Below are 19,857 nucleotides of genomic sequence, written 5' to 3'. Positions count from 1 at the left end.
TGTGTGAGGGAGCAGGCCATCTGTTTTGCATTATGGCACACGAGTGGGCACGATAATGCAAAACAGATGTTCGGCCATGTAGGTAACAGACACCAACAGGTCGTGGGCGGGGCAAATGCGCGACATGAGCCTGCATTTGCCCAATTGCGTGCTGTCTGTTAGAAAGACGCCCTCAACGTCCAATAGCCTGCAAGGAAAACAGAACCACACGCACAAGCGTGTGGTCAGCTTTCCAAAGCCCTTTTTTACGGATTACGTAAAGTCTTGCGCTGCACGAGAAGTGCTGCGCACTGCAACGCTAGGAGCAAGACCTATAAATGGTTGAGGTGGTATACACAGGCATTCAAATGTGTCAATTCTTATAAAAGAAAAAATATGAATAACAAACAGAGGATCGTGAATCTGCAGGACGTTGTACAATAAACAGGTAATGAAAATTAGGTGATTGTGCTAGCAAACATACAAATTATAACCTCAATCTATTCACAAGGGATATAAAATGTATAGCTAACCAAGGGGGGAACCCGCAGCCAGCTAAACTTTACACTACATACAGTGATTGAGCAATAAGGACTGTGATAATTAGTCTAACATAAAATAGTCTCAACCATTCCACCTGCTAATGGCAGTGGTATTCGGATCTTAAGGATGACTCAGTGACATCTTAGAATTAAAACTTAGGACATGAATTTGTTCATTAGCAGTATTTTTACTTATTTTTTGAAAGCGGTAAAGGAAGTGATTCCACGCACTAAAGGAGGTAAGGAGTTACAAATTTTTGGTGCAATCCCTGAGAAAGCTCTACAACCAGCTCTCTTCTTATGGAAGGATTGATGTTTCAGAAGGAAAGTGCTCGCACTTCGTAGTTGTTTGTAGCCTCCAGACCTTTCCAGCTTTAGAGCCAAGTAACTGGGTGTATGGTTATGAATTGCTTTGTGTGTCATGCAGGCCACTTTAAGGTGTTTTCTTGCCTCATAAGGCAACCAGTTCAAGGCTTTATGGGTTGGAGAGATGGGACTATTTCTTTTGGTTCCTGATACCAGCCTAGCCGCAGCATTCAATGCTGCTCTCAGCGGAGCCAGGTTGTATTTAGGTAGACTACAGAGGGTGGTGCTTCAGTAGCCTAATCTTGGTAGCACTAGAGCTTGTACTGCCATTTTTAGATTAGCCTGAGGGAGGAAGGATTTGAGCTTCTTTAATATACTCAACTTGTGATTAGCTCCCTTGGTGGCAACAGAGATGTGCGACTGCATATTCAGATGCTTGTCTATCGTGATTCCTAGGGATTTTGCGGAGTCAATGATGAGGGGAACACAGTCAAAGGATGTTAGGTGTTTTAACCATAGGTCTAGCTTTGGTGTGTGACTCGGTGGCGAGAGGAGAATGAATTCCATTTTTTTGGTATTCAGCCTGAGGTGGTTGCTAGTGAGCCAGCTTGTTCAGTAAAATAGTGTTGAGGGCAATGAAATCTTCTGGCGAGGCGATTTTCAGATACAGCTGGGTGTCATCCGCGTACAGGTGATATAGAATGTTCGCTGATTTCAGTGCGTTCACCAAAGGCTCCATTAGGAGGTTGAAAGGAATTGGTGATAGGGCAAAACCCTGAGGAACACCAAGGGTGACCACAGGGGGTTGCGAGCGTGAATTCTCCATCTTGATTCTTTGAGTTCTGTTATTCAGGAAGGAGGAGAACCATTGCAACACTGTCCCCGAGAGGCTCATCCTTCGTTCAATAGGGACAGAAGGTTGTCATGCTTGACCGTATCGAAGGCGGAGGACAGATCAAGAAGTATCAATAGGCATGATCCATTGCGGTCAAGCATTTTAGTATGTCATCCATAATGTGTGTAAGTGTAGATTCTGTGCTGTGTCCTTGGCGGAAGCCCGATGGGTGACTGTTTTAGAGTTTGTATTTCTCAATGTGGTTGCATAATTGAACTTGTACACATTTCTCCAATAATTTCGCCAAAGTGGCGATGTTGGTTATAGGACGGTAGTTGTTTAGATCAGATGGAGTGCGTCAGCTTTTTTTAGTATAGGTGTGACCTGCCTTATTTTAAGGCAGTCTGGAATGTCACCTTGACACAGAGAGGCGTTTACAATTTGACAATAATGGTAGGATAGATATTTTTTTAATTTTAAACAGAGCAGGAGGGAGGGGGTCAGAGAAATGATTGGAAGGGTTCATTGCTTGAAGAGATTAGCGAGAAGGTGTGCCATGAGGCATTGTTTTTAGTGACTTCCCCTGGATTATTAAAATGTACTTTGAATATAGCGCTACATTTAGAGTCTTGGACCTTAGTTTGCGGGAGCGCCATCTTGGAATGTATGTCTAGCTCGATGGTCTTTGTCTTTCGTGGAAGAAATTGACAAGCACATCACAGGTAGGTGTGGCCAGGTCATTTAATTCCCTAGAGCTAGTTGTATTGCATAATTGATGCTTGACGATTTCAAAGAGTTTTTTTGGCCGGCTGATAGCTTGGTTCAGCTAAGTTCTCAAAAAGTCTGCCTTTGCCTTAAGAATCTTCCTATGGTAAGATTTCCTTGACCTTCTAAGGCGTTCAAGGTTATCAGTGGTAGGAGCCGATTTCCATAGACGCTCTGCAACTCTTAGATGTCTACGCTCCGAGTTCGGGCCCTCATTGAACCAAGGTTTGGAAGTCTTAAAGGAGGTGTTTTTTTCCTGGAGGGGCGCTGTAGAGTCCAAGATTGAGTCATGTGGCATTGTAGAAGGTCGTGAGGTCATGTACATCAGTCATGTCCGTCATGAGGGTCAGAGCGGAGTTGCAACGGTTCACCAAGGTGATGGGGTTGATATTTTGTAAGTTCCTTTTCCACTGCCTTGTTTTTGAGGGTTAGCCCCTTTTTTGAGTAGCTTCCATATTGATGGATGCAATAGTGATCAGACCAATCACATGGAGTGATGGATTCTAGTAGAACGATGTTTGATTTTGCAATGATGAATTCCAATGACTCTCTCTTGTTATGAGTTGGGCTGTCACAGAATTGAGAAAGCTTCAGTTCCGACAGAAACGTTTGCGTTTTTCCAAAGGAGGTTAAATTCACCCAAGAAAATCAGAGGAACTTGTGAGTTGGTATTGGATGCCATGATCTCCATTATCTCGTCGATACAAGTCAAGTTATCGCCAGGGTGGTGGTAGAATATGTGTAGCTTGCAGGCGATGCGCTTAGTATCAGCGATATTAATGCATAGATAATCACAGGAGGATAGCCCGATGGGGTCCGCTTGCTTGACTGCTATTGAGTTACGATAAATGCAGGCTACCCTCCCCCTAGTTTCCAGATTCTATCTAGTTTATTAGTTTCATGGGAAGGAGGAACCAGTAAGTCGAGGATGGGCGACGAGGAGCTTATCAACCAATCAATCATTTGTAAAGTGCACTACATACCAGCGAGCGTCTCAAGGTGCTGGGGGGGGGGGGGGCTAGTGTTCAAACAGCCAGGTTTTGAGTATCTTCCTGAAAGTCAGCAGGTCTTTAGTCAGTTTTAGGCTCAGTGGCAGGGTGTTCCATGTCTTGGCTGCGAGGTGGGCCAAGGATCTCCCACCAGTGGTTGCGCCGGATGGTGGCGAGTGAGAGGTCGGCGGAGAGTAGCTGGCGGTTGGGGATGTAAAAGGAAAACAGTCTGTTGAGGTAGGCTGGGCCGGTCTTGTGGAGTGCCTTGTGTGCGTGGGTGAGGAGCTTGAAGGGTATCTTGTTGACGGGGAGCCAGTGCAGGTTTCTCAGGTGGGGGGTGATGTGCCTGTGGCGTGGTATCAGTCGTGCCAAGGCGTTTTGGATGCGTTGTAGTCGTTTGATGAGCTTAGTCGGGGCTCCCGCATAGAGGGTGTTACCGTAGTCGAGTCTGCTGCTGACGAGGGCCTGGATGACTGTCTTTCTTGTATCTGTCTGGATCCATCTGTAGATCTTGCGGAGCATGCAGAGGGTGTTGAAGCAGGAGGAGGAGACGGCGTGGACTTGCTTGGTCATTGAGAGCGTTGAGTTGAGGATGATTCCCAGGTAGCAAGCGTGGTCGGTGGGTGTTGGGGCTGTCCCCAGTGACATCGGCCACCAGGAGTCGAGGATGAGGACCTCGGTCTTGTCAGAGTTCAGCTTCAGGCGGCTGGTCTTCATCCAGTTGGCGACGGCCTTCATTCCTTCGTGGAGGTTGGCTTTGGCGGTGATGGGGTCCTTGGTGAGGGAGAGGATCAGCTGAGTGTTGTCAGCGTAGGAGTTTGTGTTGAACAAACTACGTGTGCGAGCGGGGCCATGTAATGTTGAACATCGTCGGGCTGAGGGAGGATCCCTGGGGTACGCTGCAGATGATCTCGGAGGATTTGGAATGGAATGGGGGAGGCGAACGCTCTGGGTTCTGCCAGAGAGGAAGGAGGTGGTCCAATCCAGAGCCTTGTCTCGGATTCCTGCGGTGTGGAGGCGTGCGCGTAGAGTGCGGTGGCAGACTGTGCCGAAGGCGGCAACGAGGTCTAGGAGGATGAGTGCTGCGGGCTAGGAGGATGAGTGCTGCGGTCTCGCTGTTGTCCAGCAGGGTCCTGATGTCGTCGGTTGCGGCGATGAGGGAAGTCTCGGTGCTGTGGTTGCTGCGGAACCCTGACTGGGAAGAGTCCAGGACTCTGTTTTCTTTGAGGTATCGGGTTAGCTGTCTGTTGATGGTTTTCTCAATGACGTTGGCCAGGAAGGGGAGCAGAGAGATGGGCCGGAAGTTCTTGAGGTCTGCCTTAGGGTTTTTGATTAGGGCGTTGATCTTGATTAGGGCGTTGATCTAGGCGTGTTTCCAGATCTCTGGGAAGGTCACGGTCTCGAGGGAGAGATTGATGACGCTGCTCAGTTGGGGTGCGATGGAGCTGCTTGCTCTGCTGAAGATGTGGTGCGGGAATGGGTTGGACGGAGAGCCAGAGCGGATTGTGCGCATGGTCTTGATGGTGTCATCGATTCTCACGCTGGCCCAGGCTAGCAGGGAGTCGTGGTCAATGGTGTGCGTAGGGTCTGTTGTGTTGCTGTCTGTTAGGGCTGTCTGGGTGTTGAAGCGGTCGTGGATGCCTGCTATCTTGCGGTGGAAGAAGGTGGCGACGGAGTTGCACAGGGCTTGCGACGGCGGGATGTCATGGGTGTTGGGGCTAGGATTGGAGAGTTCCTTCACGATGTTAAAGAGCTCCTTGCTATTGTGTGCGTTGTTTCCGAGGCGGTCTTTGAAGGAGGTCCTCTTGGCCGCCCTGATGAGGTGGTGGTGGTTGCGGATGTCGTCCTTGTGTGCTGCGTGTGACTGTTCAGAGATTGTTCACTGTGCCATTTCTTCTCTAGTTTCCGGCAGGCTTGCTTGGAGGCTAGGAGTTCTGGGGTGAACCAGCTGGTCCTCTTGCTGGTATCTCTGTGGGGGGGGGTTCTTCAGCGGGGCGAGGGTGGTGGCGCAGTCCTCGATCCAGCGTCTGAGGCTGTGGGCAGCGTCGTCAGTGTTGGAGGGTTCGGTGGGTGGGCTGAGAGCGAGCTTTGCGTGTATTTGGTCTTTGGTGATTTTGCTCCAGCAGCGGCGGGGGATCTGTTGGGTACGGTGGTGTGTGGTGGGTTTCTGGAAGGCGAAGTGGATGCAGTGGTGGTCGGTCCAGAGGAGTTCGGTGGTGTGGCTGACGAACAAGTGCAGGCTTGAGGAGAAGACGGGGTCGAGCATGTGGCCGGCCGAGTGGGTGGGCGTTGTGACTAGTTGCTTCAGTCCGAGGTTGGAGAGGTTGTCGATCAGGGTTGTGGAGTTGTTGTTGTTCTCAAGGTGAAAGTTCAGGTCTCCGAGGAGGATGTAGTCGGTGGAGGTCTGGGCGTGTGTGCTGATCAAGTCGGCGATGGAGTCGCTGAACTGGGGTCCGGGGGGAAGGGGGTGAAGGGGGGGGGGGGGGGTCGGTAGACGAGGGTGCCTCAGAGGGTGGAGTTAGGGTCTGTGTGGATCTGGAAATGCATGTGTTCGGCGGTGCAGAGCGCGTCGTCGGTGCTAGTCGAGACCCTGATGCTGTTATTGTGGACAATGGACATTCCTCCTCAGACTCAAGTTTCTGTGAGGACCATAATGTCTAAATCATTCTCTAAAATGAGATTGAATATATCAGTAGCATTTTTGCTAGCAGATCTGCAATTAATGAGCCCACACTTGCTTGGGAATATCTACATTAGTTATGGGTGTATGATCCATTATGGAGGGCGAACCACCAGTATGTTCTGTTTGCAAAAACACGTTTTCCATTTGCTTGGGGATAACTTCAATAAGGGTCAATGCGGGAAGCTGAACCGGGAGGTTTAATGATGGATCCACTGCCTAGCCCGGTTATCGGGGATAGGCAGCATGATGGGGGCTTCCTAGTGAAGTTGAAGAAAGGTCACTGTGTTCTGTGATTGGACGAGTGGAGTGAGTGTAGAGGGCGTAAGGGTTCCCTCAGATATCGAGGGGGAGAGTGAGGGGGGTCCAAGCGATCCGCTTTGTATGAAGGGGGGGCGGTGTTGGTGTCATCCTGTTTGGTGCCATTCCGCAAGTAAGGCAGGGATAACGGTGGGGCATCAGACATAATGAGATCGGTGGCAGAGCCTAACCCCGTCTCTTCTGGTCTGGTCTGGTGGATCGAGGCGTGGGCTCGACCAAACGGACTAGGTGGTAGGGGTTACTCGTGGTTTCTGCACTGCTGAGGATAGTGGCTAAGTACAACCCCATCACACCTGGGCTAAGGGGCCCATGCATATTTGGATCGGGTGTGTCAGCGGGGCTGAACACAATGTCAGGGACGACATTTGTCAAATTGGGAAAGTTTGATGTGGCAATTTGAAGACCAGGAGTTAGAGAGGCCTCTAAATTCTGAGGATGGGAGGGTGCGGTGAGTGTGCTATTCTTATGGTTTACTGCTTTCTTGAGAGTAGGGAAGAGCCGGTCAATGATATCAAGATTATCATTAGAGGCTTGTATAAGAATATTACCCTTACTGTAGATAGTAATGGTGGCATTCGCTGGGCAAAGGTCCGAGGCGGTAACCGCCAGTTTGAGGGCATGCAGGAATTTCTTCATTATGGAAATACGGAGCATAGTGTAGAAGGTATTTCACCATTAGGCATGTTTTTTCATGTGGAAGATAAGGTTGTTTGAAATAATGCCTTTGTTAGTGCAAAAGTAAGAGTCTAAAACAAGAGTCTCAGGAGGATTTATCATAAGCCTGTGCTTAAACTTCTTTGTAGCATTTTTGGAGAGGTTGGGTGGGTAGAGAATGGTGTAGGCATTGTGGCCTGCAGGTTCAAGGTCTATGGCCATTTTATTTTCCTTCTCTCTCTCACTCACTCACTCCTACCAGCCCCCGTCTGTTGGAGGTAGATTTAAACTAACATAGGAGTTAAAATGTGTTCTACCAGTATATTAGAAAACTCACTGGGCTGAACAAATCAATTGAGCATGATAAGAGGAGGAGATAGGAGGGTCAGCCCTTTGGCATACATAACTCGCTATGGCCACTCAAAAGTAATCCCTCACTCAAACACTGCCAATGTTGTCCCCCTTATTTTCTTACCCTTGAATATCCTTGTCCTAGACCAGACACTTCATTGTAAAGTCACTCTGTAGCTTGTACCTCCTCGAGTGTGGTCCTATTTCACTGTTATTTTACTTTTAATAGCGCTCCTTATCTAACATATCACAATACCATATATGTAACTTGACTTTCAAATCAAACTATGGTTTAGTATGGAGCCTAGCATTTACATTGCATTTCACACAGCCATCGAACTCATAATAATCAGGTTAGATTAAACTATCAAGTACCTCTTTACAACTCATGCCAAGGGATTGAGCAATGACTTGAATGAACTTGCTGTCTCGAAGAGAGATCTTGGCTCCACAGTGGGCGACTTTTATTTCACCTCTTAGATTTTCCGACAGCATCTTAGGGAAAAAATCAGCTGGTTATAAAAGAAACGAGAAATGCTACCAAAACAATGAGTTGTGTTCTTCAAATTTCTGACATAACAAAAACACTGCGTAAAACACACACAGCTAGTTTACTCAAGTCAGTTTGACATCAAATCAAGAGCAATCTTGATTAAAAGTGAAACTACTTTGTAATCCTTTGCTACTTCAATCTCTTCATAGTGGTTTATGTTCTGTTGTACAAGGACCTGAGCTTATTTTGGAGTTTTCTAGATCAAGACTTGGTCATCGATAAAGCAAATCTATGATGAAAATATAATTTAAGTATTTACCAAAGTTCTTTCAGACTAGGAAAAATTATATTTAAAAAACTAGAATATCAAAAAGCTGATTTTGGAAGGAAAATGATTTCCTTGTCTTTACTTAAAGCTTCCAACTGGGAGTCTGTCGCCCAAGGTATTTTGAATAGTTGTCAATCTCTATTTTATGATGGCATTTCTCCTAACCACCATCTCCCTCTTCACAGTGCTTACAATGTGAGGGTGAGTTCATGCCTCAGAACTAGGCATCCTTGCTTGCCCCTCAAATACACAAAATATATATTAATAAATATATAAATAAATAAATACACACAGACATACATACATAAATACAATACAGCTCTTTCTGGATCAGGTATACTTCAAACTGACCTCTGGATTTTGGCGTTTGCATGATTCTAAAGAAGCACACATCTTGATGCAGGTGGTGTTTATGCCTCTTTATCTAGCTGCAATCCTTTATAGGTGTTGCGTACACACAGCTTTACCAGGGTGTTATTGAAAGACCTAGTGTGCATGATGTGAGTACTAACGGTGGGCTTTGGGTTAGCCCATTGCTTATCATTGGTTAACTTTCTTGTCTCATTTGCTTGCTTCTTATTCCACAGTTTCTTCTTTTTTGCGTGTTTGTCCCTCCAATGCTGTATAGCTTCTTCACCATTTTTTTGATTGGATGACTTGTGTCCCATCCACTGCTTACAACTTGGAAGTGAATATGTTTTCCGGATCTCTCCTCTGCATGCTGCTTTACCCCTCAAACATCTGCTCTTTGCACTCTCCGTGTTGCTTTTCCACACCCCTGCTACTTCGCTCATTCTCCTCGCTTTGCACACCTCTCCAGGTTGGGAATCTGCCATCTTGGGTGAGCACATTTTTTTTTAAGGCAGTGCATCATCAAGGATGCTTGTGCATGCACAGTGACCCATGCTCAGATAGACATCAAGGAGCACTGCCACGGAATCACACAGACAGTGCACTTTTTTTGCTAATGCCGTTAAGCATCAGCACAACCAATTTGTTTTTCACTTTACGTTTTCTGAACAGCATTGGCAAAAGCAATGGTAAAACTAATAAAAGAGGCCACTGGTTTTGCCAATACTTGCTTACAGACCAGAGAATGTAATGGCTGGTTTGAAACAGACAGAAGCCTCAGCAACCACTTCAGATCATGTGTTTAATGATTTTAGCCCACTTTTTTCATTCTTTGTATGTTTAAGGTTTTAGCCTTAGAGTCATCTCTTGGTTTTAACTTTTGTATCCGAGCACGAGAGTTTTAGTTGATTGTGATATTCTTGTCTGGCATTTCTCCTTTTTCATGTAAGCTCCTTTCAGTTGAAGAACCGGGTCTCGGTTTACTTTTGTTTTCCCACAACCCTTTCCTATCTTTGTGTGCGATTGCTTCTCTTCTCACCAGAAATCAGCACCGCTCACTTGTCTGATGACATGTAAACTAGTGGTAAATAAACCACTGGAGGGTCAGGGACCCCGAAAGCATGCCAGTCTGTGCTCCAACCAGGCGGATGGTGGGAACTCTTTTTCCATCCTAACTCAATGGACCGCTGTTTCTCTACTTCACCTCTAGTCAGAAATCCCTCTTAGGGCTAAGCGCTCTTTAAAAGTCTAAACAAAGTTAAAGTTCCAAAGCCACTTCTTCCTTCTGTGTTATTCTTCAGTCTCCCGAGCCCGCCTCCCAGTCCTCGTGACGATTTCACATGTACAGACTCCTCTTACGACGCACTCACTAATTAAAACAAAAAAAGAAGAAAGAAACCTATCCATGATCAAATGTTTGACTTGAAATTAAACTGTTGCAGGAATTGTATCAGAGCACGCTTTGTTAACCTCATGCGCGCTAGCGGAATTCCGCTCCTGCGCTGAGATTTTTTAAAACGCATGTTACGTGATGAGCTGGGCTCGTCATCAGCGTGTGAGGAGGCTACGCCATGACGAGCCCAGCTCGTCATCAGCGTGGAAGGGGTTAAGAGATGGGCACAAAAATCCAGCCGCGGCTCTTCCATTGGGGGGGAAGGAGGGTCACTTCACTGTTGAACTCGCTACAAAGGTGAAAAATAAAATGGCAATAAAATTAATTTATTACCATTATATTTTTCACTGCTTTCAGCCCGAGCCAAGAGGGGGGCGGGACCATTGCTGTTGATTGGCAGCAGGGGAGGAGTGATGATTGCTCCTGTTTGAGTGTGCATGACCCTTTGGCCAACTGCCTTGTGACGGCCAGCCTGACATGCATACTTTAAACCTCTCTAACCCAAGATGTGTTAAATAGCTGGGTGGAAAGCAATCACAGACACACCCCCATCCTCCCCCCAGTGCCTGAGGGAGTGTCAACCCAGTCGGCTCCAGCCAATCCTGGTACTTCTCTCATGCTGCTTAGCATTATCAGCAGCATGAGGACGGTGTCTTGATTGGTAGAGGGGAGTTAGCTCTGAAACCACGCGCTCTACCTGACAGGGAGCACACCGAGGACCAGAGTTGGCGAGCCCATGGGTAAGTAAACAGTGTATTTTTTAATTTATGATAGACTGACAGGCCCGGTGAGAAAATTGCACTGCCTTCAGCCTGAACTCCAGAGCTGTCAGTGGTGGCTAGTTAGAACCACAGTTTATATTTAGCCATGACTAGGAGCTTTGACGTGGACTCGAAGGGCATTGCTCATTTCCCACAGTGCCAGTCAGTGGGTCAATATGATTCATTTTCTTGCCCCTCCACTTATGGATGTCACAAGCGGCCACAGCACTAATCCCACCCCATATTAAATCACTTGCACAGACAGTGTTCTTCAGACAGGTGGATATGTCACGGTCATTAGCAAAGACAAATACGTTTTCTTCTCCATCAAAACCAGTTTGCCATCTAGCTGAAATCTTCATAGTTAGTCACCAATCACCATACCATTACTTGTTTACTATATCTTCCTCTCAGATCTGTGCCATGCTTTGCCTCAACCATACTTGAGTTACTGGTATACTGTGGACTTAAATTCACTTTCTGCCACTGGGTGACTAACTTATGGGTGAAGTTCGCACCTGCACGAAAGTTACCAACATTTTGAACACATGCCCTATGCAGAGTCTTAACCAATCAGTGACAGGCCACACTCTGGACCTCGTACTATTCACTCTTAAAAATCGCAGTTGCCTCCGGATTATCCCGGTGCTGGTCAGCTAATTTCTCTCTCACTTTAAGTTTGACCCTGCCATGCCTTTCTATGTATACTGACCCCACCATTGGCAGAGCCTGGCATAAAGTCACTCTCATATTGCACATTGCCCCTTAATAATGGAAAAGTCTACCTGTCTCCTAATTTGAATACTATTAATTCCACTTTTAATGCTTGAAACTCGGCTGCATTCGAGTTAAAAGTTTAAGTTTAGAAACATTAACGCAGAAGCATTCGGTCCTTTCATTTCCTGCTACATGGAAATGCTCAGGTTTTTGACAATGGTTTGTAAAGGAATGCAACGACAGGACAACATTTAATATCTCACCAAAATATCTGTTTCGTTGCCCTAAGGTCCATGAATCTGCACCCAAGGAAGCCTGGCCCGAATATCAAGAGCAGGTTTACAGCCCCAGCTCTCAGAAAGATTTTATTTTTAACTGGTCAATGATTTTATTTCAGCCTGTAATATACTGCCCTCTCTATTCCCATCTCAGAATGCTTCTGCAAGGAGCTCGCAGATTTCCTCTCTGTGAAAATTGAGTACATTGGCTTTAATTCCTATAATACCAGGCCTTTCTCATCTATTACAACACACAATGATCATGCTATCACGTATTTAGAACAATTACTGTGGAAACCAAACTTATAAATATTAAATCAGCCCTTCCCCCCTCAAATACATGGTGAATGAAAAACGTACGGACAAACATTTGGTGACTCTTTCACTGGCCACTTTACAGAAACTGTAAACACAATTTGTAATCTCCACTTTAATTTGGAGCGCAAACTTTCCTGCAAGCTCCTGGTTACATGAGATTCTAATGTTAGTCTTAAAACTTTGAAGACATTTCTTTCTCTGCTAAAAGTTAGATATTGCAAACCAGTGACTTGGGTGGCAGTCCCATCTCACCTAAATCATGGTAACTCCTCAAATACCTTATCTTCTAAATTCAGCTATCTAGAATAAAGTTAAGGTACTTTGGGACTGGTCCACAGAGGCATCATCTCTAACGACCTGTCAGATCTGCTCTCGCTCTCAGTCTGTCTCCAAAGGAGGTTATGAACAGCTCCAAGCCAGGTGCCTACACATCTGAATGTAACAGTGTCCAACCCTGCAATACATTTTCCAAAGGAAAACTATTTAACTCCAGGCTACTTCTGCTCATCTCTTTAGAATCCCTTCTGCTCACCAGGCCATTGCTGGGGCCAACATATTCTCCTACTAATACCCTGAAGCTTGGTATAGCTGTCATTCTCACCTAGGCACCAAATCAAGCTATAGGATCTTCCATAGGTAACTGAAGACATGAATATCTACGCCACCTACTCCTTTGTAGAGCCATCGTAGCATCCTTTCAGCTTTTGATTCTAGTGTAGGACACCTCTTGGGCACTTCTGGGTTTCATAAATTGCATTCAACATAATCATATAAAATGCTGCTGTGAAGAAAGAATTTTGCAGAGCACATCTCCTCAGTCATATGCCAAGACACTCAGTATTCCAAAAGTAATGGACCATGAACTACAGGTTTTAAACACTTCCGTTGTAGTTTTCCACATTTGCTTTTGAGAGAGAGTAGTGTAGCTACTCCACAGGATATGTCCTATCAGTTTTCCAACTCAAGTTTTTCTTAAACTTTGTCTGTTTGAAAGTCCAGGTTCGATGATCCTCATGGTTGTGGAGGCTCTGTGATTCAAACCCTCCCCTTGGTTGGTTTCAAAATCCCACACCTTGCTGTAGCAGACTCTGCAACAGTAAGGCTATACACTTCTACTGCAAGAGGCTAAACATTTATGTTCATCTTAGGCCAGAGTGTGAAGGGTTTGATTTACTGGGGTAGCTTGGTTAATCCACTTGATTTGTTGCAGCATAAGAAGGTATACCAAGTTGGAGCTCATGCTTATCTGGTTACTGATCGAGATTTGATACAATTTCCTTGATGAGCCCAAGTTTCAGTAACATGGTTCTGGAAGCCATCTGGGTTTCATTGTGTGATACACCATTGTGATGTGTTCATCCAAACATTGGCCTGGTACACAACAGGTAAATACTTGCAAAAGATATTGCCATTCTCTAAATAGGTTTATTAACGGAGATATTTAGATAGCACAGACAAACACTTAGTAAACACCACACTGCATGTAAAACAAGATTAAAAACTGCCACATCAGCAGGGATAGGAAGAGAAACTGGACAGAAAAATATGTTAATCTCTGATGGGCTCGGGTCTTGCCGCTACTGAAGTATGAAACAATACTTGTGCTGCAGTCTTGAAGTCCAAAGGCTTGAGTTGTGAGCAGGTGCAATTGAAAGTTTGGTGAAAAACAGGATTATAGTTTGGTTCTAATACACTAACTACCCTTGTATTAGGAGAACCTTTGCAATCGTATGCCACAACTGTCTAAGGAGTTCTTTAATTATTCATTTCAGTTTAACAAGCATGAATGGGGGGCTGGAGATCTGGAAAGTGGCTTCGATGAAGTGAAACAAATAAAGTTCCCCAGTAAGAGAAAGCATGTTGAAGTAAATTCCTCTATAGAAAAAGCCACACTACTTCCAGGGAGAACCACAACAGCCTTCCTCCCATAGACGCTGTGCAATAGCTTATAAATAAGGCAGCGGGGGCACTTTTCATGCTATGGGGAGGTCCTCACTCCAACAATACAGATGCCTCTGAGGAAGAGGCTGACCACAGAGGAAGAGATGAGTTGGCTGAAGAAATCCAACACTTGCTTACCTGTTTCTTCTGTGCTGGAGAAGGAAGATTGTGAGAAAGTGCCATCTTTCTTGCATGGTATGCCCCTACTTTTTGCTGAATTGCTGCTGTACTTTGACTGAGTGTGCCCTGGGTTCCTGCCAATCAGGTACCCAGGGCCTGTGTTCCTTCCCTAAAACTGCTTTGAAGCCTAAACCCAATTGGCATCTCTAGCCGCATGTCAGCCCCTGGTAAATGGTGTCCTAGGTATCCAGGGCACTGTGACCAGAGAAAGCCTCTAAGGGCTGCAGCACTTATTGTGCCACCCTTAGAGGCCCGGAACCCTGACACACACACACTGCCTTTGCAGGCTGAGCGTCTTGGTGCAGAACTAAACAGAGAGTCAACATGGCAAACCTCCCTGTGTGCCATGCCCACAAACACACTGCCCTGGCATACCTCAGTCACCCCTCTAGCTGGGTGCACTATGCCAGTGGTGTGGGCACAGGTGCATGAGCCATGTGTCCCTACATTACCCAGGGCCATTCCTGGGCACTGTAAGTGCAGTGATGCCATTAAGAGTATATGGTGCTGGGAGGTTGTAATTACGAACTCCACAGCACCATAATGGCTACACTGAAGTTTGGTATCAAACTTCTCAGCACATTAAACCTGCACTGATGCCAGTGTGGGGTTTAATGTAAAATGCACAACAGAGGGCAACTTAGAGTTGACCCCTGACACTAACCCACGACCCGTGTCCGGACTGAGAGGATGCCTAGGCTGCCTCCCAGCAGACATGTTGCTGGACCCCTGGGTAGAGGGCCTGCAACAATGCACATCCTGGGACGGGGTGCTGGCTCTGCTCCCCCAAGATGGACAGGGGAGGCTTCAAAGGCATGCCGCCTTTGTGAGCTTCTCCAGACCACTTGCTGTACTCAGCAACTGGTCCCCACTAGTTCTGGCCCCCACTCTGGCTGGAAGACCAGCGGGAAAACCTAAGTGAAGAAAGAGGGTGTGCCAGCCTCTGCCAACCCCACCCCTCAGGTAGGAGAGGCGAGGTGAAGCACAACTTCGAGCTACCGCCATCTTGAGGATGGGGAGCCCTACCCAATCAGGACTAGGCTCCTGCCCGATAGGCTGTGCACTCACCCAAGGAAAGGGACCCATTGGTCCCTGACCTTTCCCTACCTGTAACACCCCTAATGTTGTATTTAGGGGCACCCTGAACCTTCCTTCCTCAAATCCAGATTCCGAAACAAGAAGAAGAACAAGAGCATGACACCAACTGACTTGGGCCCAGCTCTACCGGCCTGTTGATCCTTGAACATGCTCCTGCTAAATCCCAGCATCTCCTGCGGTCAGCAACCTCGAACACCCCGGAGGATTTGACTGCCTTGCTCATCCAAAGACTGGGACTCCCACGAGTAGTGATTCCGCTCAAACAGCAACAACCCTGGTGCTGCGAATTCAGCACATTCTGCACCCACCGAGCCCGGCCTGTGCCTGAGTCAGCAAAGACGACGAGGACGTCACCCCGAAAACTGTGACCATTAATCAGACACCCAAGGACCCTCCTCGACGCTCCTGACAACGCTTGCAGCCTCACAACCAGGGACCTCTCTAACCGTGACCAGCGGAGGGTAAGATTTGCCAACACCAAAAGACAACCCTGCACCCAGTGCCCTGCGGCCCCCTGTGCCCTCCTCTGGTGTGCCTACGCAACCTACAGCTTCCCAACTTACCTCTCGAAGTGGTGGTCGCACCTGAAAAAGTTTCGTCCCCGAGCTTGCAGCCTTTGTTTGTCTTGCAGCTTTCTCATTGAAATCCCTTGGGCGCCCGAAGGCCCAAAAGCACCCTGCACCCAGCCGTCCGAGTGTTACTGGAAGTGCAACATCTGTTATATCATACTTCCCCACTTGCCCGGTGTAAGTAACCAGAAGCCCAGCTCTCACAGCCACGCGGCCTGCCTGCTAGCAGCCACCAACCAAGGGCCTCAATTATATAACAATATATTTTTATATACAAAACAACCGGCCTACAGTTCAGTACTTGAGTGTGTGAGACCATTTGCTGACTGAGTGTGTACAGCAAATGCTTTACACTGCCCTCTGATACTGCCTTACTGCTCGACCAAGCTACCACTTTAGAGAGTAACTAACTTTAACCTCTGCCAAACCTCTGGGGACTGTGGACTGTGTGCACACTGTACCTCACTTTGATGCAGTATATACAGAGCCACTTTCTTATAAAGATTAATTGTGTCTGCCATATCGTAGGAAGCAACAAGGCTGTCAATGCACAAGGCCATAAAGAAGTCCTTGCTAGGGAATGAACAGATGTGGAAAGGCTTAGCTTCCCCACATTCCTGGATAGGAGGCAGTTTTCGGATGGGTTTCAAGGGAAATTCACAGCAGCTGTTGATACAGACGCTTCGAAGGCAGGCACGTCACAACAGGAAACCATCAATTCTGATGTTGCAGCACTTGCTGATGAAGTGGATTAGAAGACTGAAGGTACAACAATAAGAACCTGTACCACATCAAAGTTTTCTATAAGAAAGGAACCGATGCATTCCAGTCCCTGCAATAATGTTTGAAGTCTTTGGCAGAAGAAATGTAGCAGGGATTAGACTGAACAAACAGTCTTTGCACGATGGAACAGCAGGTCCGATTTTCTTACCCAACATCGTTTTTGATGGACTTAGTCCTGTGGTGTCTGCGTCAAATCTGCAGTAGCTGTCAAGAAGCAAATTTGTATGGGGGCTTTGAGGGCTGATACTTCACAAAAGTTCCTGCTAAGTCAATCTTTTAATGGTTCCAAGCTTTTTCGTTCACAACTTGAGAATCTTGTCAAGAGTTCAAAAGAGGACCATACATTGTTTACCCTCATTTGTACTCTTATTGGGGGGCAAACGTTTGTTATACGTTTGGTATTCCTACAGCATCAAAAGCTGCTACCAGCCGTTTCAAGGCAGGAGCGGCCCCTATCCTGACCAGACCTAGCTGCAGACAGTCATCTCTAATTCCACCCAAATTCTTCAAAATCATAACTGTGCTAAGAAGGTGGCAGAGAGGCTGAATTTCTTAGTGACTTGGCAGTCCGTAAGGCCAGATGCTTAGGTTCTTCAAATAAATAAAGCAGTTTACTGCATCAAATTCCAAGAGACTCGGGAGTAATATTTCCTTTCAAATTCCTACCCTTATTGCTCATGGAGTCTTCAAGGCTGGTTCCTGGTCTTCAGGGAACGTTTGTCCCATCCTGGGCTTAAAAAGTAAATGTTTTTCTTCCAGATTCAAGATCATAATACTGCTGAATATTTCTGCCTTATATTTCACTGGAGGGAGTTGTCCGGATCATCCAGAGTCTCTAAAGTCTCTTTGATGGTATGTGACCGGTTCCCACAGCCTTTTCCAAATTTTCCAATTTGCTCTGGTGTGCACTCTTCAAGTGTTCACCAACGTACTGGCCCCTTTGGTGGGTAACAATCATTCTCAGTGATTATTGTTTTTTCCTACTTGAACGAATCGCTAACCTGTGCTACTTTTTCTAAGGGTGTGGTAGCCATCCAGCAGATATGCAAAACACTAAGGAGTCACATTTCTTCTGAACCTGATACCAGCACAAAATCTTAAATTCATAGGGGCCCTTTTTCCAGACAGCTGTGGAAGCAGCAATTTGTGTCCTTCAGGAACAGGCAAGCTGGTCTCATTTAATAACTCTTGTTCAGGTCCCCAAAGCCCATTTCAAACAGTAGATCCGGGTTCATGGGAACAGGACATTTCTTTGTTTCTAGTTCCTCATGCTCAGCTGCATCTTTATACTCTGGTGAACCATTTGTTTTTTAAACTATGAGTTGATGGTACTTCACAGTTTCTCAAACACCTCAGTGGTGGTTGGAGCCTGCCCTTCTGTCCAAAAGAATCATGTATGCTCCTTCTCAGCCTCCGGTTTTCGCAATAGATGCCAGAGACATTGGGTGGAGAGCCATAAGGACATTGGCAAAGGAAGGGCTGGAAACTTCTTCCAAATATACAGATCTGGGTGCAGTCTTCTGCCCCTCTATCCATTGCCCATCTAATTCAGCAGCAGGTTTTTAGGATACAAACAGTCACAACATTGAATCTTACATAAATCTATGCAGCACTTGGGCGAAAGTGAAGTTTGTTTCTATCAGCGATTTATCAACCATCACTTTTTGGGTATGTAATAATTTTTTAAGTTTCGTTTGGGGAAGTCCTCAAGATTTAAGGACTGGGATAAAGAAGGATGAAAATGGACAAAGTAATGCTTCAATTACTTACCAGTAATCTTCATTATTTCAAGCCTAAACTTCCTCGTCACAATACTACCTTCCCTCTTATTAGGTGAATGGTGTATTTGGGGGGGAATGTAAACATTTTTTAACGGTGGTCTGTCCTTGCTTGGATGTCAGGAAGAGATAGCTTAGTCCATTCTATCTGGAAAGAGAAGCCACCTAGGTCCAACTAGGTTGATATATTTACTGTGCTTTTTAATTTGAATAGTATAGGTGAAAGCTGCACCCATGACGAGGCAGGGCTCATGATGTAAGTAATGCAAAGAGGAATACTAGAATTAGGAGTAATGAAAATCACTGGTAAATAATCCACACAAAACTAGGCAACTAAATGGTCAATAGGGCAACATTTGAATGGCGTGTGAACTATCACAAATTTAAAATGTGTACAGTAGATTTTAAATGTGGACAGTTTATAGTATAGTGGAGAGAAAAGGAATGTGGTTAGGAGACTGGTAGATCTTCAAGACCGTGGACTGGTGTGAGGGAGGTGATGAAGGAGACTCCAGAAGCAGAGTGTGGCACAGATAGATGAAAGAGGGGGACAAGCAGAGCAGGGATCGGAAGAGAGAGACCGAGATCAGGTTTTGAGATGGAGGCTGGGGAGGAGTGTGCGGTAGATTCCAACGAAAGTCGAAGACAGTGGGTAGAGAAAGAACACAGCTTGGAGGGAATGGCAAATGGAGTAAGAACTTGTTAGAATCATTAAGAAGTCCAGAACTCGAGGAGTGACCACTTAAATTAGGTTGCAGTGTCTGTAGTAAGTCACTTGCAAAGTAAGCCAAAATAATTTAAGCAATATAATTCACAAATCTGCATTATAGGGAACCAGAAGAGTTTAAAATGTATGACCCAAGTATGCCAAGAAAATATTCCGACCAGTTAGTTTAAAAAACAGGAGTAATAATGGATAGAACAAGTGGTTTATTGAAAGTTATAGAAAACTAGCAGCCCGACCCGACGTTGTCCGGGAGCAATCATGGCTCAGGGCCCCCGCCCGCCCTGACGTTGTGTAACCTGCCCACCTCACTGGTCACGTCACTTTTTCCTGCTGTAATGCCCAGTTTGATACCCGCTCCACTTTGTATGCTTTTGTCCCCTGCACACGTTTTTTTCCTCCTGTTAACCTGCCCACGTCACTTTTTTCTCTTGTAATGCCCGGTTTCACTTTTTCGTCCTGTAATGGCCCGTTTGCTCCCCGCTCCATTTTGTACGCTTTTGTCACCTGCACACGTTTAGTTTTCCTCTTGTTAACCTGCCCACATTACTTTTTCCTGCACACAATTGTTTTTCCTACGGTACCTGTGGCTCGCTCACCGCTCCTCCCCGACGCTGCTCCTCCCTCACTTTGCTGACTGGTAACTTGGCGCCCTACTTCATCCGCCGCGGACCGCTCCTCCCCGCCGACGCTCCTCACTGTCTCCCTGCCGATCCTCTTTGC

The 19,857-nt window shown here is 46.2% G+C and overlaps 1 protein-coding gene across 1 annotated transcript in view; it reads right to left on the bottom strand.

Moving 5' to 3' along the window:
• Positions 1–19,857, bottom strand: part of LOC147690254 (60 kDa lysophospholipase-like) — a 363,203-nt gene that overhangs the window by 129,134 nt on the left and 214,212 nt on the right. Inside the window, exon 10 of the mRNA XM_086937891.1 lies at positions 7,798–7,917. Within this exon, the coding sequence (XP_086794017.1) occupies positions 7,798–7,917 (120 nt within the window). The remainder of the gene's footprint in view (positions 1–7,797; positions 7,918–19,857) is intronic.

Source organism: Lissotriton vulgaris, chromosome 9, assembly GCF_964263255.1.
Source record: "Lissotriton vulgaris chromosome 9, aLisVul1.2, whole genome shotgun sequence".
NCBI lineage: Eukaryota > Metazoa > Chordata > Amphibia > Caudata > Salamandridae > Lissotriton > Lissotriton vulgaris.
The sequence above is the reverse complement of the archived record's forward strand: the minus strand, read 5'-3'. Positions and strand labels throughout refer to the sequence as shown.